Below are 23,538 nucleotides of genomic sequence, written 5' to 3' on the forward strand. Positions count from 1 at the left end.
TTTTAAAATATTTATTATTTTAATTTTCCGGAAATAATGGATAATGACAGGTGAATAATTTTTTTGGGGATACTTCTTGTCATATTTTGACAAGAGGTAAAACAAGCAGAAGTTAAATATAAATTTCAAAAATTATATCTTCGAATTTCAGCATCAGGGAAATATAATTTAGAAGAAGTAATCAAAGAAAGTCATTAATTCAAACTTTAATTTCTCAAAACTAAAAGAATACGATTTAAAGTAATATGAACTTTCAAACTTCAAAATATGATCTTTTGTCATGTTCTCTAAATAAAAATTAAGGTGAAAGTAAAAAGTGCCGGTTTGATTATATATTTTATGTATATAGAATAATAAGGTAGGACAATATATAGAAATTTATATAATACATGAGAATAGAAAAAAACAAATTTTATTTTCCTAACAGTACATAGAAATAAGTACTTAATTTGAATGAAATCTTTTAATTATCTTTTAACCATCCTTTTTATTATGTGTTTTGGCATTATTAAATGTTTTTTTTTGATATAACAGTTTTTATAAAATCTTTATTAAAAGTAAAAAAATAAAAAAATTAATCTCTAATAAATTAATTATTAATATAATTAATAATCAGATATGTATTAAAATATATTTAGAAAAAGCGATAAAAACAACCTTATATAATTAACAATTTAAATACATTAGAATTTAAAATTTACATATTATGTACTTTCTAATTAAATATTTTCACATCAAAAAATGTTATTTTTTTCCATGAATGCAGATCATTATGTAACTATTATAAAACAAAATTTAATTTTTTATCAATTTCATCAATATTAATGTAAAATGACAATACTCGAATTAAGTAGTTGATTAAACAGTAATATGTACTGGCAGCTGGAAGATTACACTTTAAAGAGATAATTAGTATCTCTGAAATATATATAATATTAAAAAAAAGTTGATTAATTTCTTTATGCTATGGAATGTATCATTTGCTTGTTCAATTGTGTAATTACACAATTCACTCAAAATTTCATAGCAATTATGTAAAAGTTTTATACATACATACATACATACATATATATTTTTAATGTTATATATGTATATATATATATATATATATATATATATATATACACATATAACATTAAAAAAATATAACATATATTTACAATATTGATAATTTACAATATTGAGTTATTCTAAATCAATATCACTCTATATGAATTTTTTTGACTAGATGGTAAAATCTACATAATGCAAATCATTTAGATTCATGGTTTCATGATTCAGGATTGATGCATGACATGTTGTACTCTTTGTCGTTGACCAATATAGATCACTTGTCTCGGCTCATCCGGATGAATGAGTTCATCTGTATGTTTCCATCGCCATTTTTTCTCACTCTCTTTAACTCGTCTGTAATCGATATAACTGATAACGCAGCTTGCTGGTATCCATATGATAGTAGTGATGATTATTACAGCACCCACTATATTATCTTTTAGGAAACGCATAACTTTATTGATGTTTATGTCTTCAATAATGTCCCAAAATCGTTCTACTACATCTTGAATTGTTTTCTCGCACGCGCCCTAGATGAATGTGAATATTAGAATCAACTAAGGTTCTTGTTAAGTGTTGTAATATCATATCTTACCTGATTACAAAAACCTTGAATGCACGGTGTCCCATCGGGTAAAATGTCTTGTGGGTCTATCGGAAAACATGTTTCATTCAAACTCATTCTACAGCATCTTTTACATGCATCGCCAACTGTCAATCAAATTCGACATTTAATATGATAATATTAATAATATGTTTTTCAACATATAATTATGTATTATCAAAATATAACATAACTATATTATGTAATATATTAGTTATATAATCATTTTTAAAATGCAACTTTTTACCTTTCTATAAATATCTTTGTAAAATAATACATTAAATATTTTTCAATTTTAATCAAAACGGGAATAAGTATTGAAATAGAATCAAAAGATAAAAAAGTAATTAGTTGCATATATATTGTATAAATAATCAATTGGTAAATAAAAATTTATAAAATTAAGTTATAAAATATAAATTATAATTTTTCCTTGTATGTGATATGAAAAAAATGATACAAGTGTACGTAAACTTTTATCGTTCTTATTGATATTCTAAAATTAAAATAAAGTACATACTTGTGTCACACATGCAACTTTGTAAATTTTGGGTCTCGCAGTAGGGCACACATTTGCCTCCGCGGCATTGGCCACGTTCAAGACAATTAGTACCATCCTTCATGGCCGGAGACCTTGGACATTCGCTGGACGTTCCAGTGCAACGCGACTCCTGTTCGCAAGTGGCATATTGCGCGTCGCGACATTTCACGCCTGCAGTCATATATGCACAACTCTGACAGCACGGCGAATTTTTGTCACTGTTGAAAGAAATAAAATGAACATTTCGCATTCGTCGAATATAAGTTAGCTTAAGGACTTTTATTCGTAAAATCGGAGAAGAAATAGGGATGAAAATATGTAGAAATATAATTGTTCATAATATTACCTACAAACTGCTCCTATATTACTTCTAAGTTTGCAATTTTTGTCACAACATTGATCATTGTCTTCTGTTCCCAAGAGACCCGCGTCGCATTCTTCGTCACCCTCGACTCTCAAATTTCCACAGAACGATTCTTCTGGCTCTGAGAAACAACGTCCAGATTTGGCTAGCAAGACTTTCCTGATAGATCGTAAACTGCATGGCGAAAATCTCTATGCATAGGAAAAATTTATATAAATTAATATAGATTATTTTTTTTATATTGTAGATTTGCTCATATATATATATATATATATATATATATATATATATATATATATATATATGAGCAAAAAGACAAAAAGTAATTAATGCCTTATTCAAGAAACGTACATTAGAATATTCAATTTATTATATTGTGATAGAAAATAAAATATATGAATAAATATACTTTACCTTATTATTTACATCATAGCCGCTAACACTGTAAGTATACATCAAGTAAGAACCACCTTGACTTGCACTTGGACTGCAACTCTATAATTAATAATATCAAAAGATTAAGTTTCAATCTTATAAAAACGAAACAAAAATAAAATAATAAAAGATTTGTTGCAGGACAAAGTGAATGTCGATATAAAGATATGCTTCAATAATTAATGAATAAGGGATTTTAATGAACATATTTCTGCACCAACATCTTCACTTTACGCAATTGTATTTTCTAATTTTTAATAATGATATTTGCTATTGAATTGTGTTATTAGCTTTATATCTCAGAAATTGTGATATGATAATATCTAAACTGTCATTTACCGAAACATCTGGATCATGTTCAGAACCCCAGTTATGACCAAATTCATGTGCTGTAACCAAATCGGCTTCTCTTGTAATTACTCTCTGTCCGTAATGATTTCTGCTGGAGCTTAGACCTGAGTTCAGATATAATGTATATCCGTTTTTGAAATATTCTGTAAAAGAATAAATTTTAATAAATAAATTTTCTGATAATTTATGTTATGTTGTGAAAAAGAGAGATATATTATATAAATGTTGCATTATACTTTGTTATTATACAATATTTTTTACTTAACATTAATGCAAAATATGTTTTAAAATACCTGGTGTACATATACCACCCACTGAATTCCTACGAGGAGATCCTACATAAGCCAATCCAAGGATACCACCTTCAAACTTAAGATCGGTAAACAGGTGAGCTAAACAAAAGTCCTTGTGGCTATATTCTCGACTGAACACCTGCATTAACACATTACGTAATAAGAAACAATATTTATATTTATATTTAATAAGGGATATTTTTTAATTTATATAATAACCTCGAGCAATGTACGGACGTCCCATTTTTCTCGAACCATATTATAATGTGTTTCACCACCTCTCACTCGTGTCGGCTCACTATGAACGACGATCTTTTTAATAACAAAACCCATTCCTTTGAAACCATCTTCCTCTTTATGTTCCATCCATAAAGTGTCATTGTATATTTTATGTACTCTATCAATCAAACTTATCTGCAATAAATTAATATTAATATGATGCAAATCAATGTACAATTATATTATTAAGCTCAAATATACCAGATAATTAATTGTAGTTTTTGTACTGCTGGCACCCATTTCTTGATAAAATCGGTAATCAGCAACTAATAATAGTGGACATCTTGTTTTTGTTGGAGCATAATCATAGGTTTCTGTTTGTCTTTTTATCCTGCTACTGCTATCATCCTTTTTTATATCATTTTTCTCAATATCATCCTCCTCATTCAGTGTATAATCTATGGTAAAACATGCGCATAATATTAAAGTCATATAGAATTAGAAATAATTTTATAAAATATAGATTATATATTATTTATATTGCAATAAAATCATACTTAAGTTTTCCTTGACATAACCACAGGTCTTTGGAGCTCCATGTGTGTGGCCTTCCCCATTTTTATAATGTTCCCAACTGAGTTTAACATCAGATGATTTATAAATGATCATTGTTTGATTGTCTAAATGAGGAAGATGTCTCCAAGATGGCTAAAATACATCCACTTAAAATTAACTTCTAATTAACAATCTGATAATCTATATCAAATGTAGACAAAAATAGCCAAAAATTTAAGATATAATGCAATTGTACATTCTTATTTTTAATTCTTGTAAATCATTTTTTTTGCTCTGTTTCTTGTGACATACAGATTATAATGTCTTGTCACGGTTTTAGCTGTCTCAAAATGTGTGAAAAAATTTATGAAAATTTACATATATTCCTTGACATCTGTAAAAAATAATCATGCATAACAAAAATTAAAAATAAATTTTAAACATTTTTTTTATTGATCAAGGCTTTTTAATAGATATTCTATCATTAAGATATCAAAATGTATATATGTAATAATCTTTTTAAGGGTTAATATTATTTAAATTATATTTATTCTGCATATATATATTAGTGCACATATACTCTCTTTTTATACAATTTCATCTAATTCATTATTTTTCATTGTATTGCTTAAATTTTTAGTTACTATTGTATAAATTTCATTTTTAGTTCAATTTTTAGTTACTATTGTATAAATTTCATTTAACATACATATTTTTACACTTACTTCAATATGATAGGTTTCATCCAAAGTTGTTATACTGCCTGTTAGAATGCCATTGTCGATATGCATTTGAGCATGAGACTCAATTTCTCCAAACACTCGGCCATGGTAAAAATTATCATGATCTATAGAACAAAATTAAAAAAATACAATGATTTGATTTTTGCTTAGTTTTAAATATGTATTGTTATACCTAAATGTATAGTTTTTTCTTTTCCATCAGCATTGACCTCATATGCTTTAAAGTTGGAATGTATAACTTCTCTTCTAGGTGTTAAAATTAACCGAAAATGACTGTGAATAGAAAGAAAAATTATTAATTGACATAAAACATTATTAAGACGAGATGATTTTTGTGATAATAAATATAAGAACAATCAATATATCTTACCGTCCATGTGAATAAAACTCTATCTCACTTATTTTATTGTATGGATTATAACTGTGATTAATACCTCGCTTTACAATCCTATGTTGGAAATGAGTGCTATGAATTGTTTCATAATATTTCAAGCTTCTATGAAGCCCATCTGTTAATATAAAATTAATGCAAATATTAGAAGAAAATAAAACACTCAGAGCATTATATAAGGAGATTTGTAATAATAGAAAACAATAATGCAAAAATTTCTCATTTTTATGTAAGATTAAATTATTATAGTAGAGAGAATATTGAGAAAAATAATCACATTTATTATAATTTTTATATTCTAAATATTAAATCTTATTAAATCTGAAAATTTGTTGTGGTTTTTTTTGGCAATCTAAAAAAATGATATATAATTTTATTAACTTATGAAAGAAATTTTATTTTCTTCAATCATTTGTAAATATCTTGGAATTTCTTAAAAAAATTTTTTCTCACTTTAAATGAATTTTTTTTTTATTTTATACATGTTATTTATAAACCAACTATATCTATATAACTATAAATTATATTTGTGACATACTATAAAATGACATAAAATACTAATTATATATGAATTGAAACATATAACTTACGAATACTCTGGAGAGTAATAAAAATACAATAGACAAGTAAAGCATTTCGCTTATCCATTATTCATGGAAGGATTATTAACAATATACTTTGTTTTTGTATACACTTATACATAGGTTATAATTTATGACATCGGAATGTTTTTCTTGCACGGATTAGCGTAATTTTGTCAATACTTTTGACACAATTCATCCAGAAGAAACAATTTACGGTAAAAGACATAATAACGCGGGTAAAAAGAGAAAAATTATAGATTATTCCCGATCTCGTACGCAAACATGTCTTTTCCCTTCATCTATCATGTGATTGACGATGACAATTTACCGATTGGTTCCATTTACAACCTGCAGTTTTCGACCAATCGATACCATTAAAAATCGAGCTAGAGGAGTGAAGCCAATGGGGGAGTATCCCGTTTGACCACGTTGCGATTGACCACAGCCAATTATACCGACCTGTGCCTAGGGTAACCAGCAACGATTAACCAATCAGAGAGTCTTATTTTGAATTGGCCAATTGGCGACGTCAATCGGGTACCCTCCAGCCAATGGAGATTGTTGGCTGAAAATTCTTCTGAAGTTCATTTAATGTGAGGCACGCGCATCTAAATAATCGTGCATCATGGTCATATATAACTAACACGAAGTGTATGCGCGAAATGACGCGCGTAATCTACAGTACAGTTGCGCAGCAATTAACACAGCGTTCAATTTTTTCGCTCGTTTCCCGCGCTTCTTTCATGTAGTATTTCTGAATGTGAACCTGTGTGAAAAGTACAACAATTTTCAAGAAAAGTATTTATGCATTACAGATGCGACATTGAATGTCATTTTATTTATCAACAATTTGATGCACTGAGCGAAAGCGCTTCCTTAAATTCACCGTTCGATTCAGGTTAAGTTTATTTATTATGCATTGCATGGAGTTGATTTTTTTTCGTACAAATACGAACTGTTAAGCTTCTTTCGCGTATGATTCGCTGCTTTGATATTATAAGTGGAAAATTGACAATATATTTATTGTAGAAGGCTTTAAATCATATAATTATCATATAATTTTTTTTAAATCTTGTATTTAATGTTTTGATATCGGTAAAATTTTAATCTTGCATTACTATAACCGAAGCCAATCGAAATCTACAAGTATCTTTAATTTTGACATTGTCCTAATTAAAACATTTTTTTAGATTGCCAGAGAGTTATTTGACAATGAATAGCGATCAAGAAGATTTACTTTACACTCCACGACGAGCTCAAAAATGTCTCTTTGCACCATCCAATGGCAATTTCTGCAAAAAGAATGCATCTCAAGATTCAAACTGTGGCAGAGATGCAGTTTCAGGAGAAGACTCAGATTTGGGACCTATGTCGCCATTGGCTCTTACCGATCGAAGTCCAAGTCTTAGTGACAGTTCTTCAGGAAGAGAATTCATCTCACCATTTGCGACACCTGAAAAATCTTTTTCTGATGCATCTGTATTTTGGGATCGCTTAATATCAAAGCGTAGTAAGGAGGATCGTATATCGCCTTTCAGTTCACTCAAGAAAATCACTAGAGCTGCTAGATATTCGCCAAGATGTAAACTTACTAGCAACTCGAGATCATTGCCATCTTCTCCACGCAAACTGATGGAACCATCAACGCCACAGCGCTCAAAGATAATGAGCGTGACAATGGATGAAATAGTACCAGAAACGCCTCAACGAAGTTTTGCCACGGAAATACAGAATCAGAGCATCACAGAGACACCTCGAAAAAGCAGAACTCCAGAATGTAGGCAGATAACACCTTTAAATTCCATAAGTAGGACAGCTCCATTGCCGAAGCTTCACAGACGAAAGTCTTTCAGTGGGCTTGGAATGAACGAGAATTTATCACCGGAACAAAAAGAGAATACGTTGAAGAGGCGCGCGCACGATCAATTGACAGTGAAACCGGCGAAATTATTCAAGACGGATGATGTTTCTGTGCCTAGAGCGAGAGCAGCGTTGTTTCAAGAGAGGAAGAGCAAGTCTAACTTGAAGAATATTTCATTAAGTACTAAATCATTTTATAGTAGCAACGCGAAGACCGAGCGGCCTTTTGTTTTCGGTAATTTTAGCAATAGCGATGTTAAAAGAAGACGAAGTTTGCCGGCGCAGAACATGAACAGACGTTCGTTATTAAAGAAGCAAAAGTTCGGTAAAATAAATGCCGGCGTATTTCACGGAATCAAAAAATTAAAGAAGCCTAAAGCAAAACCAGAGGTATTGAAGAAAGAAGAGCATGTTGCACAGAATTCTGCCACTTCAAACAAAAGTCCACCCACGAATGAAGTTCAGATGAATGCAATTGCGGAAAAAGTCCCTTCGCCAGAAATTGATGATAGTAAACGATTTTTCAAAACTAAGAGATTAGACAGGCCGAATCACGCTGTTACTGTGATGAATCAGAAGCATATTCTTGCCACAAATGTGCGTAAGCAACAAGTGAAAACTACAGATATCTGTTTGGATACCACAGATCTGACTGTGGATGAACCAGAGATTGAAGCTACATTAGAACAAGATAAAGTTAATAATCTCTTGAAAATATTGGAGGATGATTGGGCGGACGATGATTATGATACAATGGAAACATTGACCAATAATACAGCAAATATGATTTCTCCGCTAAAACCAACGAAGATGCCAGCCGAAAACACGATTATGTCTCCAGCTACTGAACTCAGTAATATGACTTCGACCATGAACATAAAGGATGTTACTTCTGTGACAAACTTTGGAAATCTTTCGCTTGACAATACAGACAGTAATAAAGATGTAAAAACTGGCGAAAACGATAAAGGATATTTTCCATTGTTCAACAAAGGATATTCTGCATCTAATAATATTTTCGAGTATGTTTTACAATGTCTGTGCTATATATATAAATCTCAAATTATTTTCATTATCATTGAAAATATCCTATTTAATATATATATTTAATATTTTTTATTTGATTTATATATTAATTCTTTAATATATAAAGAAAAAAATCTAGATCTTTTGCAGTATAATATTTTGATCTCTCTTTTAGAGAAACAAATAACGTGAATGCTACAAAATCAACAAAAAAGAATATGCAATGGCAATTGTCTACAAAAGGTGGTGGTGCAGAAGATCAATATCAGTTAGATGCTGGTCAAAAATCTTTTGGTGCCACTCAATGCTCGGAATGCAACATTGTGTATCAGTTAGGCAATCCTGAAGATGAAAACGCTCATTTAAATTATCATAATAGCGTACAGACTTTAAAATTCCAGGTAAACTGCATTTTAATTCCATAAGTTAGTACCATACATTGCTATAAAGAAATATGATATATCTATTACACATTTTATCATATTTTAGGGATGGAAGAACGAGCGTGTTATTATGGAAGATCCTTTTACATCTAGCAGAATAATCTTGGTCGAGCCACGTGATTCGAAACAATATTGGAAGAAAGTATCGGAAATTTTGGCCGTTGTAGATAGAGATTTGGGATTAGCAGATATGAGTATGTCAGATTATCAGGGCAAAAAGGTATAAAGATATATCGTTTACATTGATTATTTATTATATAATTAGATAAAAGAAAAATATGCATCTCGCAGGTCTTGTTGTACATACGCGAGAAAAACGTCCTTGGAATATTGGTAGCAGAACGTATCCAAACGGCATTTCGTATGATTCCCGAGTTAATCGAGTTGGACTGTTGTACTGCTGAAAGCTCACCTGCGAAATGTGGCATAAACGTTGTCTGGACAGCGATGAGTCATCGTAAACAGGGTATAGCCACTAAACTTGTTGATACTCTGAGGTAAGCTATTGCGATTGTTAATCATGGTGTTGGTAAGATTAGGAAAATAGAAAATATCACCATTCATATGTTTCAGATCAAAATTCTTCTATGGTTACGTGATGTCGTTGGACGATATAGCGTTTTCGATACCGACTCCGAGCGGTAAAATCTTCGCCGAGAAATACACGAAAACGCGAAATTTTAAAGTATACAATTAACTCTACTTCATTTGGACTTCAATACTTTTGTAATGTGTTTTTTTCTACATGATCATTTTAATAATAAAAAAAATTTCTTTTTTGGTTATTATTAATAAAATGATCATTTATATTTTTAAGAATTGTATTTTGCCTATATGGTTATCTATTTTCGTGAAAATTTTACTAGAGATGTTGATAGAAAAATAAGATTGATAGTCTCTTTAATTTATTAATTCTTTTTAAATTGTTTGTCATTATATAAAAATACATTTGACTTAGATTACAATTTTAATGAAATATCTTTTTCTCTATAATACAGTAATATATGTTAAAATAAATTTAATATAAAGTCGATAGGTTTAAATACTACAGTTCTTCTAGTTTGGATAACTTGGAAGTTGATAATAAAAATACAAATATTTTTTTAAAATCTAATTAGTATAGTCCTGTCTCTAATTTGTTAAGTATCCGCGCGTTATTCATTTTAATGTTTTTCTTAAGATGACAAATAATATATCTCACACAATGTCAGTTACAGATAGATAAATATATTACTAAAATTATCTGTGTTGGGTGAAAAAATTAAATAAACTTGATTGAGTGAAATGGTTCATCTCTTTTAATTGGAATGTAAATATTACAACAAATCTTTTGTTTTTCGTTTACAAGTTTAAGCTTAGTACATATTTAAACAATGTGCATTGTTTAGAAAAAAACTTACAAAATGAAATGTACTATTTTTTACTAATACATAATGAATACTGCATATTGAATACTTGAAACACACATTATATATATTATTGTTAATAATTATAACAATTTAGAACTAAATTCAAATGATTGCAATTTTATTTTAATTGCATAACATGCAAAAACCATATCTCACTATAAAATACATAAATTATGAAAGATTTTAAATCCTCTATAAAATCTCTTATAATTAACTTTGGCAATTAATAAAAAAATAAAAAAAATATTTTATTATCTGAGATTGTTCTTAAGAGAAATTGTATTGATAAATAAAAATGTTATATCACACAATGTGTGTATTAGATATTAATTATCCTGTATACAATATACGAGTATTTCCCTTTACATCGTTTGATATGTATACATATACATACATACATATTTGTATACAATATATATATATATATATATATATATATATATATATATATATATATATGTATGTATAGGTAGTACGTACAATAAACATACATCTTATAAATCTTCGTTAATCATTTTACCATCGGCTACGATTGCCTTGTCTACTTCTGTTGCCATCTCTACTATTTCTTGGATAGGATCGTTCTGAATCTTTCTTCTGCTTCCACACGTCATATCTTTCAGCCATTTTGTATAATTCCTCAGGTACTTCCTGAAATAAAAGATATAAAAGTTGTATCTCTTTGTGAAAAATTTGGAATAATTAAAATTCTCGTTTTTTGTTATTATAATGTGTTTTTTAATAAACTAATACTGAAAAAAGAAAGAAGTGTTGTTGCTTCTCTGCGCTCCAACTACCGCGCGTTGGCTCTTATGCCATTTTCTTTTTAATTTTTTAAAATTCTCGCCTAACATATCTACTGACTTGATTAGCCTCTTCAAGAATATTGATAAGTTCCTTAGCATGATGCCAGTCTTGTCTTGTCATGAAAGTGATACTTTCACCTGTTCGACCCGCGCGTCCAGTACGTCCAACTCTGTGAACGTATTCCTCTATATCTTTTGGAAAGTCATAATTTAATACATGTCTAAAATAAGAAAAAAATTGTTATAATAAAGCTATGTATGTATATTGAAGTTCTATTGTAATTATGTAAATATAATACATCTTTCATTTGTTAAACTTACGTAATGTCTTCAATATCGATTCCTCGACTTGCTACATCGGTCGCAAGAAGAATCTGAACCGCCCCAGTTTTCAGATCTTCTAATGCTTGTTCTCTGTCCGCTTGCTCTCTATCACCGTGAATGCTTTGACAATCGATTTTCGACAAAGCTAGATCACTAGAGATATCGTCCACTTTTGCCTTTTTACCAAAAAATACTATCACCTTATCATAAGAGCCCATCTCACGAAAGAACTGATGCATCTACACAATTGTAATAATATATGATATATTTAGAAAAACTCAGTTGATTCGGAAAGATTATTGTTTCAAAATTCTTATTTACTTAAAAATATTTAAACTTTGTACAAAAATTTTATATCATTTCAAATAACTGATAAAAAAAAGAAATGATATATAATTGCAATAAAAATAAGTGAATTAATTCTCTAATCCATTTTAAAATGCTACTAACCATATCTAATTTTTCATCTTCATTAATCATACAAATCTTTTGTGTTACAGTGTGAACAGCTGCTAAATCAAGTGATCCAACACATACTTGAATCGGATTTTTCATGTATGATTGAGCTAAGCGTCTTACACCTTGAGGCCATGTAGCGCTGACAAAGGAATAGACAAAATAGCACATTAACATCAATTATATATAATTTAAACTAATAAGTATATAATAAATCATTATCAGTATTATTTAAATTTCTCTCCTTCTAAAAAGTTTTATTCTAACGATGCAAACTTTAAAAGATATGACTTGTGTATACCTTGTCATAACAGTTTGTCTATCTGGTCGCACACCCAATAAGGTTTTACGAATTTGTGGTTCAAAACCCATGTCCAGCATACGATCGGCTTCGTCAAGTATGAGATATGTTACAGCTGATACATTCAAGACTCCTGCTTGTACCAAGTCATTTAATCTCCCGGGAGTCGCAATTACTATTTGCACGCCTTTTGTTACAATATTGATTTGTTCCTTGCGACTTCCGCCACCGTATACGCACACCCTGAAATAATTTCCGTGTAATATATAATAAGTAAACGTCTATAATGTATCAAATATAAAATAATAATACACGGAAATGCGCAAATCGGAATCTTATTATATGAAATAAACTTACGCTTTAATGCCGCGATAAGAATATTTTCCTACTTCTTTTTCAATTTGCAACGCCAATTCTCTCGTCGGTGCCATAACGAGAATATTTGGCCCAGGGCGCTCTTCGCGTGGAGTTACTTGCCCATCGATATGGATCAAAGCAGGCAGTAAAAAAGCAAGAGTTTTTCCTGAAATTAGAGTTATCAATATATGTGCACAACAATCACAAACATATCATGAGATACAAAAATAACCGAACCAGTTCCAGTTTGCGCTATCCCGATAAGATCTTGACCACTCAATAAAATAGGCCATGCTTGACATTGTATAGGACTTGGTTTTGTAAATCCCTGTTTTTGTATTTCTCTAAGGATTTCTGGATAATTCTATATTACAAATAAAAAATATGTATCGATTAGTTTTTCTTAAAATGATAGATATATTTACATAAGCTAATACTTAATTGATTATATTACTTGGAAAGCTTGTTCAAAAGTTTCAATAAGATTCGGTATTTTCATCTCGTCAGAACCTTCTTCGTTTTCGAAAACATATTTAACTTCTATATTATTGTTGATATTTTTTAGTTCGGCTACTTTCGCTTTTGACATATTAGCAACAGCTGGGTCTTCTTTGTAAAAGTTCTTTATAATAGGAGGCAAAGTTGCCCATCTTTCCTTCTGACGATTTTCCTGTAAAAAAGATATTAAAAAGATATTAATGTATTTATTTGTTCATGTATTATGAAGTAACTGATCTATTAAATTTATCATAACAAGCAAAACATACATATTCTTCATTGGCTTTGACCCAATCAAAATTATTCCAATCAACTTCTTGCTTCTTTTGTTCAAAATTAGTTTCTCTCCTTTGATCAGATTCTACATTTTGGTGTGAAATACTTCTATCAATTAATAGTTCCTCTATTAAGTTTTTAGCTCGTTGCTGCGCTTCATCTGTACCAATTAATATCACAGCAGTCTGTCCATTTTCACTTGATTGTTTGTCAATCTAGATAGAGGCAAAAGTATCACAGTTAGATTACATTTTACATAAATATAAGTATAAATATTCATGTTACTTACATTGATCTTAGCATTGCTTTCATCTTGCAGAGCTTTAATTTTGCTGCCACCCTTTCCGATAAGTCTTCCAACATTGTTGGCATCAATGTATATAACAAGTTCATTTGTATCATTTGAATCATCATTACTCCTCTTACGTGAACTATTACTGTAGATTTGAGTATTTGAGTCACTATTCCAGTTATCACTGGACGATCTATTATAGTGTCTCTGAAACTGACTGTCTCTTCTGTCTCTATTGGTTCCTCCCCAATTGCGAGAATTTTGGTCATATCTTTGCGATGAATTTTGATCATATCTTTGAGATGAACTTTGATCATATCTTTGCGATGAATTTTGAGCATATCTTTGCGATGATTGATCATATCTTGATGATGTTCTGTTACTTTCCCATCTGTGACTCATTGTTGATAATAATAGAAACTTCTGTGATAAAAATCAAATTGTTCTAAAATATAAAGATGTTATAATATATTTAGTATAAAAGATTTTTATGATCAATTATGAAAACAAATATATCTGTTATTTCAGTTTATATTTTCTACATTAGAGGAAATATTAAAATTAAAAATATTATGCATTCTATACTTTAAAAATTACATAAATGTAAATAAAAATATGAAGAGAAAAAATAAGAATAAGCAAAGAAGAGAATCAAAGCTTTTTTGCCCTCAAATTTTATAACTGTTTTATTTTTCAAGTAGAATGCACGGAACTGAAATAAAATAGATTTTACAGTTTATAAAATTTCGAGTCCTATTTTTCTTGATCGATACAAATAAATTTGTATATAAAAATATATATTTATACAGATATTTTTTATATAAACAAATAGGCAACACACATTTATCGTATACACATTATTATATTCAGAAATGAAAATCAGAAAGGAAAATTTGCTTCAAAATATTATTACACACAAGCTTTTTTGTAGACGTTAATTATTTTATCATAAATCGACACATTAACTAGTGTTTTATAAAATGCTTCGCATGTCTAGAGATACATCTGATAACGAGCTATATCAAATTACATTCGCGTTATGCTGACAACGAAAAAATATATTTCTTTCTGTCCTGAAAGAGGCGTAAATACATAAAGTGACCCAAAACAAAAAAAAAGAAAGAAAGAAAAAATGTAAACAAATTTTTTTTACATCGTTACATCATTATGTTCAATCATACGTACTTCTTACCACGCGTAACTTTTTTCTATTTGATTTGCTCTACCACGTCTAAAATATGCCGACGACAAGAATCGAAAGAAATATCTTTTACTATTTATTATTGTTTTACATTATCATTTATTTCAACATGTATATCGTATCACAAAATCAAACGAACCGAAACCAGAAAGAAGAATGGCCGCATCCAGCTCAACCGCTAAGTAACAATCGAACATGATTGGTTTTCACTTTTAGATCCGACCAATCAGCGTCGAAATACATCGGAAGATCTAATAATGTTGTCCAATTGTTGAGTCCGCTGAATGCGGCCAATGAAAGATCATGGTTCATAGTTTGCTCCTGCTTTCGCAATCGAACATGATTGGTTTCTACTTTCAGGTCCGACCAATCAGCGTCGAATTACATCGGAAAATCTAGTAATATTGCCAACTGTTGAATCAGCTGAATGCTGCCAATGGCGACTTTGTTCCATCTTTCACTTGAAGATCCCTATGAAACACAATGCAAGTTTCTCATCTTGTGTTTTTTATGATTTATGGAAGTATAATTTTAACGCGCGCGGCGCGCGGCCTTTCATTCGATATCGCGCTGTTTTCGATCGAGATACGTTATTATTCGATTTTTTTTCTATTTGATCCTTTCATACATCATATTATATACTTCTCATTCGCTTCATTATTTCTAGGAACTCTTCCAAATGAGATATTAGGTAAGATAATATATTTGTCAAAGTGACAGACGGTGGTGTCATGTCAAAAGTTAGTCGCGTTTTAGGTCGAAAATGCAAATGTAAATGGAATATTTATTTCGCTTATATTCAAAACGAAATAACAAATACATTCGTTGTATTAAACTATTGCATCAAAAATTAATGTCTTTCAATTACATGATAATTTTCTAATAATTCGTATTGATTACGCAACAGCAGTCTCTAAACGATGATCGGAGAGAAACCAAAAACCATCATGCAATTATAAGTATGAATGGCACGTGTGGTCGTAATATCGTGGCTGTCAAAGGCCTTTATGTATCGTTAATCTCATTTTCACATAATGGAACGCGTTAATTATCTCTTACACATTTACACGTTTCAATCGTTCACTCAACAGTTAAAAGTAAGTTTTACTTTCTCCTTTGAAAATTAATATTAAAAATTAATATTATTTTAAAATAAATATTTAACGCTTTTACACATTGTAACGTCATCATTGTACAGTGTTCTTCATTGTCTTTAGATTAATAGATAACGTATGGCAAACGTCCGTTTGAGCGCAGCTAAATAAAAAAAAAAGAAGTCGAATCGAGAATTTATGAAAATTTTTTCAGAGGAATATTTTCAGACACAAGAACCGATTTACAAGAGAATTATTTTGATTCGGAGTCATCTGTACGAGATGGCAAGACACCGCGATGACAGTCGCTTGACAGAGCATGTGTCGGATACAAGAGGCGGGATACATCGCTGCGCAGAATCGTATCGGCTATGGTGTTGCACGTTAACACGAGTTAGACGAGCCGTATTTAATTGTGCATCAGTGTGAAAAGGGACCTTGGAAAGAATGTTGTCGATAGCACATACGGTCTCGCCCTCGATAATCGCTCTTTTAATATTTGCCTGTTATTCAGGTGAGTAACAATATATCGCGCGCGAAATTTCCGACCTCCGAAATCGGGGAATTCGATCGACAAGTGTGCGAAAACTTGTCCGAATTCGCAAACGTTGGGATATCAAACGGGATAATCGTGACACGAAGAAAATAGCGGGATATCTTTTTCAGTGATATGATTTTGGACAATCTTAATTTACTGTTATATGTTATTAATTGTTATGCGAATTCTTATTCCTTTCGAAAATTGTATTTTTTTTCGAATTGTTCTAATCTTTCAATACATTGTTATGTCGTATTCTAAACGATTTTTCACGTACGATTCGAGAAATTTCAATTCTAAAAATAATTTCGATAAAAGTCACGCGACGAGCTTCAAAATCTCTCGTTAAAACTTTTCGCTTTTTAGATAATTAAATGAAGGATTCTCAACGATTATTTTGAATTTGCCATTCAGGAATATCGCGATAACGCATTTATCATGATGGAAAATATATCTTGCGTTCTCGAAAAATTTTCACAGGGGTCCATGGTACTTCAATAAAATCGCTGGACATGCCGCACATCGTACGCAACGGCACCGGACCGGTGGATCTGATTTGCATCTACGAGATTGATAAAAATGACAACGGACTGGTAATCAAATGGTTTCACGAAGCGTATCAGATCTATCAGTGGATTCCGCCAAGTAATTTATACTTTTAACACCTACGTATTTATCCTATTATAACTTACTGTTGACTGTGTGCGTGTATTTGCGTATTATTAAATTTACGTCAGTAACTTTGTTATATCGGAGCTGTCGCGGGATATCCGGAAATATTGAAACGCGGCCGTGAAAAGAAAAATGTCACGGGTTAAAATTACAATTGACACACAGAAGATTGATAAAAATTAAAAATTATAAAATTTTACTCAGCTTGTTTGAGCGTAAAAAGATTATTTGGATATTGAATTGTGATTTCATTAAGTGCTTAAACGTTTTCGCAATTTTGTTCTTCAATAAATTATTTCTTGCATACACGACACTCGAATCGAATTTGTAATTATTTTATCTACACACATATGTATATTTATAGTTAGTTATATTTAGTTATAATATTATATGTATATTATAATATTATATGTATATTTAGTAACATTATATGAAAGATTTTAGCAAGTTATAATAAAAGTAATATTTTTTTTATTCTTTTTGCTATAATTAGTAAAATAAGATATAAAAATTGAAAATATTTTTCTAAAAATATAATTATATATATATTTATTTATTTGTTTATTTATATGTGTACATATATATATGCATTATATTTTTTTAATCTCTATATTCATTACTGACTATTATAATGATGTATTATTATGATGTATTATTAGTGTTACCGCAAGATATCGGAATCATCAAAGATTTCGCGGAATATCCGGCTGAAAACTTGAAGAATCCATATTCGCATTCTATAATTCGATTGAAGACCGTTACAATCGACATGACAGGGGAATATATGTGCACAATCAGCACGTTCCAATACGAGGCGAGTGCTTCAGCGAAGATGATTGTTTATGGTAAGTTTTGGAGAGAATTTGATTTAAAATTTATTTCTATCTCTCAGCAATTGATTTTCTGTAATTGACAATTGTTTTTTACTTTTAAGTGCCGGAAAGCGACATGACGGTGCGCACGTATCCATTCAACAAGACTCACGTGAATTTAACGTGTGCGGTGACGGGTGCACAACCACGACCGACTTTGAGACTTTATGTCGAAGGAATCGAGAGAAATGAATCTTCAGAATCTTCGATAGATTGGCACAAGGATGATCCTCGGGTATCGCTAGATGTCATTGTCGAGGACATGTTGGATCCCGCGGTCGTCGAATGCGAAATGTCGATTCCCGATACGGAATATAAGCGCCGGGAACGGATTGTCTACTACCCTAGTTCGAATCGTTCCAATGCGACAGACAATATTGCATTTGAGACAACTTTTTTGTTATTTAATCCTTTATCGCATTGTACTATCAAACAACAAATTAAAGAAGAGAAATGAAATAAGAATTTGCTTTATATTGGCAAAATCTTGCAATTTTATCAAGAGATTAGCCTTTAGACTAACTTGAAAAAATTATTTTATTTCTAACATTGTTGGTAAACTGCAAATATTGCCTGTAAAGTTATAAGATTTCTGGTGTATCTATTGAGAGAATCGAGCGTGTATAAGTGTGCTTCAGCTTTCGGAATCTCAAACAAATCAGTTTTCACATTTTTCGAGTAATGGAATATTAATTAAATATGTATTTATTCCGTGTGTTTCAGCGCAATTGCTACCCTATCGCACAAACGTTTCACAAGGGAGACACAACGCGATGTTGCTTATCGATATTTTTTATGTTACTGTTCTCAGATTGATATTAACATAAAAGACTAAAGTAGATTCAGCAATTAACTCTAGAAAAATACCAAGTATTTAATGCATGTTTATTTTAGAATCCAAGAATATTCGATGCAAAGGAAGGAAATAAAAGCGCTTATCAGTATATTATTAAATGGATCATATATTAAAAATCTATTTTTCTAAACATAATTTTCTATATGTACGCGTTATTCACCAAGTGGCTTCAATTGTTCAATAATTTTAACGATTAGCATTCGCGATTTGATTTCGTCACATTAGATATTGCTCTATTGAAACGATGATTAGCATTCGCGATTTGATTTCGTCACGTTAGATATTGCTATTGAAACGACAAGCGATTGCGTTGAGGGTGGGGATGAGACAGAGATGATCTTGGTGGTAGGGATGATATCTAGAAGTAGCGGTCCCTCAAGATTATCATTCGCTTCTCGGCACTCGCCTGTTAAGGGTAAGTAACCATTTATGATAAATCTTTTTCTTCTTTCGAGTACATCCTAATCATTTATATAAATTTGTAATATTATATTAAATGATATCTTATTTGTTTTAAAATGCTTTTATTTCATATATAATTATATTTTTATATAATTATAGATATCAAAATTATTTTGAATTTTTCCATTTACATTACTTTTACACATTTTAATATTGATATCTCTAAATTATCTTATTTTTAGTTATATTATAAATTGAGAATTTATATTAAAGACTTAACAATTTTTAATATAGCAACTGATTCTACAAGTGTATATTTATTTTAATATAATATAGATTTATTTATGTGTATATATATATATATGTATATATATATATATATATATATATATATATATATAGATGATAAATAAATTTTATTAATTACGTTTTGAAAACATCATTAATAAGTATGTATTTGTGTTAAGTGTTAATGTTTCAATCAAATATCGAAATTAGAAAAGAGACTCGTGAAATATATATTGTATACTTAAAAATCATAGAATGTATATTGTAACTAGAATAATGTGTTATTATCCAAAATACTTGTTTCATTTAATCAAAATTTTATTAACAATTTTAATAGAGTTTAGTATTTTCAAATTTTTTTGCGTGCTAATATTTGTCACTAATAGATTTTTATTTTTTTTTTGCAAACAGCGTTCACCTTCAAAATCATCAAACTTCCAAACTCATCAACTGTCGTACTGTTATAAACAGGACTACTTCATAAAAATGAATCATCCCTGGGTCCTGCTTTTTCTCGCAGGTAACGGAATTAATGTTCTTTTTCCAGTTAATAAAATTAATAGTTAAGTTAATAAAATCAACTTAATGATTTTTCAAATTAATTAATTATTATCTTTTCATTATTTCACTCAAATATATATATTTTAAAATTTTGAAAAATAAATTACAACAATATTATTCTTTTTTTATTTGTTATTCGTTTTTTATTGTTATTCTTTTATACGTCTTACGTTATTTTATTTATTGACTTTAATCTCTATTATATAGTATATTTTTATGACATGTATCTTTGAGGCATTTTTTGAAAATTTACAAATATCGCTCACAATTTATCTATTTTTAATATTATTATAAATTATTTTTTAAAGGGATTGTAATAACATTAATATCATTGTTTTGATGAATATATTTGATTTATTAATGCTCTTTTTTCTAGTTAATAAAATCAAGTTAATGAATTTTCAAGTTAATTAATTATTATCTTATTGCATTGCTCAAATGATATTTAAAATTTTAACAAAATTTATAAAAAGGATTTACATTCTCTCTCTTTATTGTATATTTTGATTGAATTTTTTAAGTTATTTTTTTTATATCTTACAAAAAGTTTGGAAAAAGAAATTCATATACTTTCCATAATAATATGTACTGTATGTTTTAAATTTTTCATTTACGCTATTTTTAATAAAGCATATCATGTAATATTGCGCGCAATATTAATTGCAATACAGTGCACTAATTACAAATTGCTGACATTTCAAAGAGATGCTAAATGAGGTTGATAATCACAATGTCTATAGAATCTTTTATGTTTACGGGATAATCCGATCAACCGTTCCATCAGCGAGACAAGTAAGATAAAGTGCTATTGCCGGATTTCACGTTGATCTTCTTTGCTGAAAACAGTAGACTATTACAGTTTATGCTAAAAGTAGTTTTATGACCGTTCGATGCCTCTATGATTCATGATATTTTAGGAATGTACACATACACGGATATTATAGAATTAAATATTAAAAAAAATTAATTTGTTTAATAATAAATTATCAAGATGTACAAATTTTGTTCTATCAATAATTTGCCAAATATATTAGAGACTGAAATATATATAAAAAAATATAAAATAATATTAAAATGAAATTACAATATTTATTAGATACAATTTATTAGATACATTTATTAGACACATTTTAAAAAAGTCGATTAAATAATTAAAAAACAAGTGGAATGGTAGTTTTCAATATAATTATAATTTTAATTATTTTTTAATTTACTATATTCTTTGTTTTTTGCAATTCATAATAAAATAATGTATATAAAGTAATTTTTTAATTTCATCTATTTGTTTATACTAATTTGTTTTTAAAGATGATTGAAAAATACAAGTGTACATCATACAATTTTTAAATATATTAAAACTTCAAAAAAAAAAACATGACAATAACTAATAATAAATAAAAATAATAGTATTTCTTCGATATTATAATTATGACTACTATTTTTAACACGAAACATATTTATGATCAATAGTTTTTTTTATTTATGATACGGAGAGGTTAAATTAGATAAAAGATCGTCTATTAAAGTTCATCGGCTGATAATGATGATCCAGAATGAAAACTGCGAAAGTTAAAAAAAGTTTCGTAAAGATATGCATTAGTTTGCATAATACGATCGAGGTAACTTGTAATTACTTGTTTGACATTCATTACTGAACACCGATGGCTACGCCGTCACATCCATAAATGCATCGTGTTGTAGCATACTTATATTAAATTTCTTTTCGTGCTTTATTTCTTACTTTTTTTCATCCACCCTCGCAATATACGCTAAAAATAATTCTTTTAATTTCGTACTGATTTATATCATATCTTTTAAATTGTTTTTGCTTTTTTACATACGTTATTATTATTTGATACTTTCTTTAATGTAACTATTATTAAAATTTGAAAATATATATTAAAAATAATTTAAGAGAAATTTATTTAGAAAAACTTAAGAGTATTGCAACTTTTTAAAGATCTATCAATTTTAAACTCAACACATGCAACATCAATTAACTTGTATAAAAAGAAAATATATGTATATAAAAGAGCCCAGCAAACATCAAATAACAGTTATATAACTGTTAGTTATAATTTCCCACTCAACAATATAACTGTTACATAACAGCTATGTTATGTAACTGTTATATTGTTGAGTGGGAAATTACAACTAACAGTTATATAAATGTTACTTGGTGTTTGCTGGGAGAATATATATATATATAGAAGAGAAGAAGCTTATATATTTGTAATTTTGTAATATTCTCTAATAATATTTCATCTGTTTTTGCAGTATGTGCGCTATGGACTTTTGGGGAGACCGTTTCATGCGATCAGTGTGGGCGAGAATGCGCCGATATTTGCGGCACTCGACAGTTTCGCGCCTGTTGCTTCAACAACATGCGGAAGAGACAGTCTGATTTCTTCGGTCTGAAATTTTGGATGAGACCACGAAGATACGCGATTCACCTGTACCCGGCCTACGACGCTTAATCATCACGCTATATATCTTATGTATAAATATGGAAATACCCTTGACTAGAAACTAGTTACTATGTGCTTCAATGTTATATTCTTCGCATCGTTTTAATTAGAATTGCATAATGTCGTTTTTGTTTCTCCCCTTTCAACTCTTCTCTTCCTCCCCATAAAGGAATTCGCTTGTCGATGCTCTTAATTGCGATTAAAAGTATGCATAGCAGCAGATACCCAGATATAATTCCTTATATAATATAATAATCTCTTATCCGAGTTTATGTATATATCATTATATAAAAACACGTTTTCAATTAATTTAACTTCATTTCAAGAAACATGAGGGACAATGATATATATACACAATATATATATAAAAATATATAAAGATATTTTTATTAACAATAGATTTTC

At 29.4% G+C, this 23,538-nt stretch overlaps 5 protein-coding genes across 10 annotated transcripts; 3 read left to right on the plus strand and 2 right to left on the minus strand.

Annotated features, from left to right (window-relative positions):
* Positions 1 to 785: 785 nt before the first annotated feature.
* Tace (ADAM 17-like protease Tace) lies at positions 786 to 6,455 on the minus strand. Its single transcript, XM_083104679.1, has 14 exons — positions 6,140 to 6,455; positions 5,529 to 5,667; positions 5,331 to 5,431; positions 5,141 to 5,262; positions 4,418 to 4,568; positions 4,122 to 4,318; positions 3,861 to 4,055; positions 3,642 to 3,780; positions 3,337 to 3,491; positions 2,977 to 3,057; positions 2,545 to 2,753; positions 2,178 to 2,416; positions 1,649 to 1,764; positions 786 to 1,583 (listed from the first exon to the last, which is right to left on the minus strand). Exons 1-14 carry the CDS (start codon positions 6,195 to 6,197, stop codon positions 1,278 to 1,280), a joined length of 2,208 nt encoding a protein of 735 aa, XP_082960805.1. The 5' UTR covers positions 6,198 to 6,455; the 3' UTR covers positions 786 to 1,277.
* Positions 6,456 to 6,804: 349 nt separating this feature from the next.
* Eco (Establishment of cohesion) lies at positions 6,805 to 11,333 on the plus strand. The gene is made up of 6 exons (XM_083103812.1): positions 6,805 to 7,031; positions 7,324 to 9,015; positions 9,195 to 9,420; positions 9,509 to 9,682; positions 9,754 to 9,959; positions 10,036 to 11,333. Exons 2-6 carry the CDS (start codon positions 7,346 to 7,348, stop codon positions 10,157 to 10,159), a joined length of 2,400 nt encoding a protein of 799 aa, XP_082959938.1. The 5' UTR covers positions 6,805 to 7,031; positions 7,324 to 7,345; the 3' UTR covers positions 10,160 to 11,333.
* Positions 10,817 to 15,592, minus strand: LOC145974071 (putative ATP-dependent RNA helicase DDX43). Of its 3 annotated transcripts, none has more exons than XM_083103815.1 (11): positions 15,522 to 15,592; positions 14,179 to 14,604; positions 13,883 to 14,104; positions 13,570 to 13,785; positions 13,353 to 13,479; positions 13,116 to 13,281; positions 12,759 to 13,001; positions 12,452 to 12,599; positions 11,999 to 12,240; positions 11,736 to 11,898; positions 10,817 to 11,522 (listed from the first exon to the last, which is right to left on the minus strand). In XM_083103815.1, exons 1-11 carry the CDS (start codon positions 15,546 to 15,548, stop codon positions 11,388 to 11,390), a joined length of 2,115 nt encoding a protein of 704 aa, XP_082959941.1. In that variant the 5' UTR covers positions 15,549 to 15,592; the 3' UTR covers positions 10,817 to 11,387. The 3 variants fall into 3 exon arrangements, with proteins under 3 accessions (XP_082959941.1, XP_082959943.1, XP_082959942.1); XM_083103817.1 differs by having other exon boundaries at positions 10,819 to 11,522; positions 15,367 to 15,538; XM_083103816.1 differs by having other exon boundaries at positions 10,819 to 11,522; positions 14,179 to 14,626; positions 15,367 to 15,538.
* A 353-nt stretch (positions 15,593 to 15,945) lies between these two features.
* LOC145974785 (uncharacterized) lies at positions 15,946 to 19,422 on the plus strand. 4 transcript variants are annotated; one of them, XM_083104799.1, is made up of 7 exons: positions 15,946 to 16,073; positions 16,290 to 16,479; positions 16,691 to 16,990; positions 17,495 to 17,659; positions 18,346 to 18,531; positions 18,621 to 18,905; positions 19,282 to 19,422. In XM_083104799.1, the coding sequence occupies exons 3-7, from the start codon at positions 16,924 to 16,926 to the stop codon at positions 19,383 to 19,385; spliced, it is 807 nt and encodes a 268-aa protein (XP_082960925.1). In that variant the 5' UTR covers positions 15,946 to 16,073; positions 16,290 to 16,479; positions 16,691 to 16,923; the 3' UTR covers positions 19,386 to 19,422. The 4 variants fall into 4 exon arrangements, with proteins under 4 accessions (XP_082960925.1, XP_082960922.1, XP_082960923.1 ...); XM_083104796.1 differs by lacking the exon at positions 19,282 to 19,422 and having other exon boundaries at positions 18,621 to 19,273; XM_083104797.1 differs by lacking the exon at positions 19,282 to 19,422 and having other exon boundaries at positions 16,705 to 16,990; positions 18,621 to 19,273.
* Positions 19,423 to 19,697: 275 nt separating this feature from the next.
* LOC145974786 (U-scoloptoxin(20)-Cw1a-like) lies at positions 19,698 to 23,355 on the plus strand. Its single transcript, XM_083104800.1, has 3 exons — positions 19,698 to 19,829; positions 20,516 to 20,624; positions 22,943 to 23,355. Exons 2-3 carry the CDS (start codon positions 20,591 to 20,593, stop codon positions 23,140 to 23,142), a joined length of 234 nt encoding a protein of 77 aa, XP_082960926.1. The 5' UTR covers positions 19,698 to 19,829; positions 20,516 to 20,590; the 3' UTR covers positions 23,143 to 23,355.
* The last annotated feature ends 183 nt before the right edge of the window (positions 23,356 to 23,538 follow it).

Source organism: Camponotus vicinus, unplaced genomic scaffold (assembly GCF_025532165.1).
Source record: "Camponotus vicinus isolate PSW18456_S1 unplaced genomic scaffold, iyCamVici1.0 SCAF_7, whole genome shotgun sequence".
NCBI classification, from domain to species: Eukaryota; Metazoa; Arthropoda; class Insecta; order Hymenoptera; family Formicidae; genus Camponotus; species Camponotus vicinus.

Excerpts from the sequence above, each read along its gene's own strand:
- Tace (XM_083104679.1), bottom strand. The coding sequence starts at position 6,197 with ATGGATAAGCGAAATGCTTTACTTGTCTATTGTATTTTTATTACTCTC. Across the intron at positions 4,319-4,417 it reads TTATGTCAAGGAAAACTTAA|ATTATACACTGAATGAGGAG; the intron begins GTATGATTTTAT and ends GTTTTACCATAG. Across the intron at positions 2,754-2,976 it reads GCTATGATGTAAATAATAAG|AGATTTTCGCCATGCAGTTT; the intron begins GTAAAGTATATT and ends TCCTATGCATAG.
- Eco (XM_083103812.1), top strand. The coding sequence starts at position 7,346 with ATGAATAGCGATCAAGAAGATTTACTTTACACTCCACGACGAGCTCAA. Across the intron at positions 9,683-9,753 it reads CAGATTATCAGGGCAAAAAG|GTCTTGTTGTACATACGCGA; the intron begins GTATAAAGATAT and ends TGCATCTCGCAG. Across the intron at positions 9,960-10,035 it reads AAACTTGTTGATACTCTGAG|ATCAAAATTCTTCTATGGTT; the intron begins GTAAGCTATTGC and ends CATATGTTTCAG.
- LOC145974071 (XM_083103815.1), bottom strand. The coding sequence starts at position 15,548 with ATGCGGCCATTCTTCTTTCTGGTTTCG. Across the intron at positions 14,605-15,521 it reads CATTCTTCTTTCTGGTTTCG|AAGTTTCTATTATTATCAAC; the intron begins GTTCGTTTGATT and ends TTTTTATCACAG. Across the intron at positions 13,480-13,569 it reads CTTTTGAACAAGCTTTCCAA|AATTATCCAGAAATCCTTAG; the intron begins GTAATATAATCA and ends TTTGTAATATAG.
- LOC145974785 (XM_083104796.1), top strand. The coding sequence starts at position 16,924 with ATGTTGTCGATAGCACATACGGTCTCGCCCTCGATAATCGCTCTTTTA. Across the intron at positions 16,991-17,494 it reads AATATTTGCCTGTTATTCAG|GGGTCCATGGTACTTCAATA; the intron begins GTGAGTAACAAT and ends AAATTTTCACAG. Across the intron at positions 17,660-18,345 it reads CTATCAGTGGATTCCGCCAA|TGTTACCGCAAGATATCGGA; the intron begins GTAATTTATACT and ends ATGTATTATTAG.
- LOC145974786 (XM_083104800.1), top strand. The coding sequence starts at position 20,591 with ATGAATCATCCCTGGGTCCTGCTTTTTCTCGCAG. Across the intron at positions 20,625-22,942 it reads GGTCCTGCTTTTTCTCGCAG|TATGTGCGCTATGGACTTTT; the intron begins GTAACGGAATTA and ends CTGTTTTTGCAG.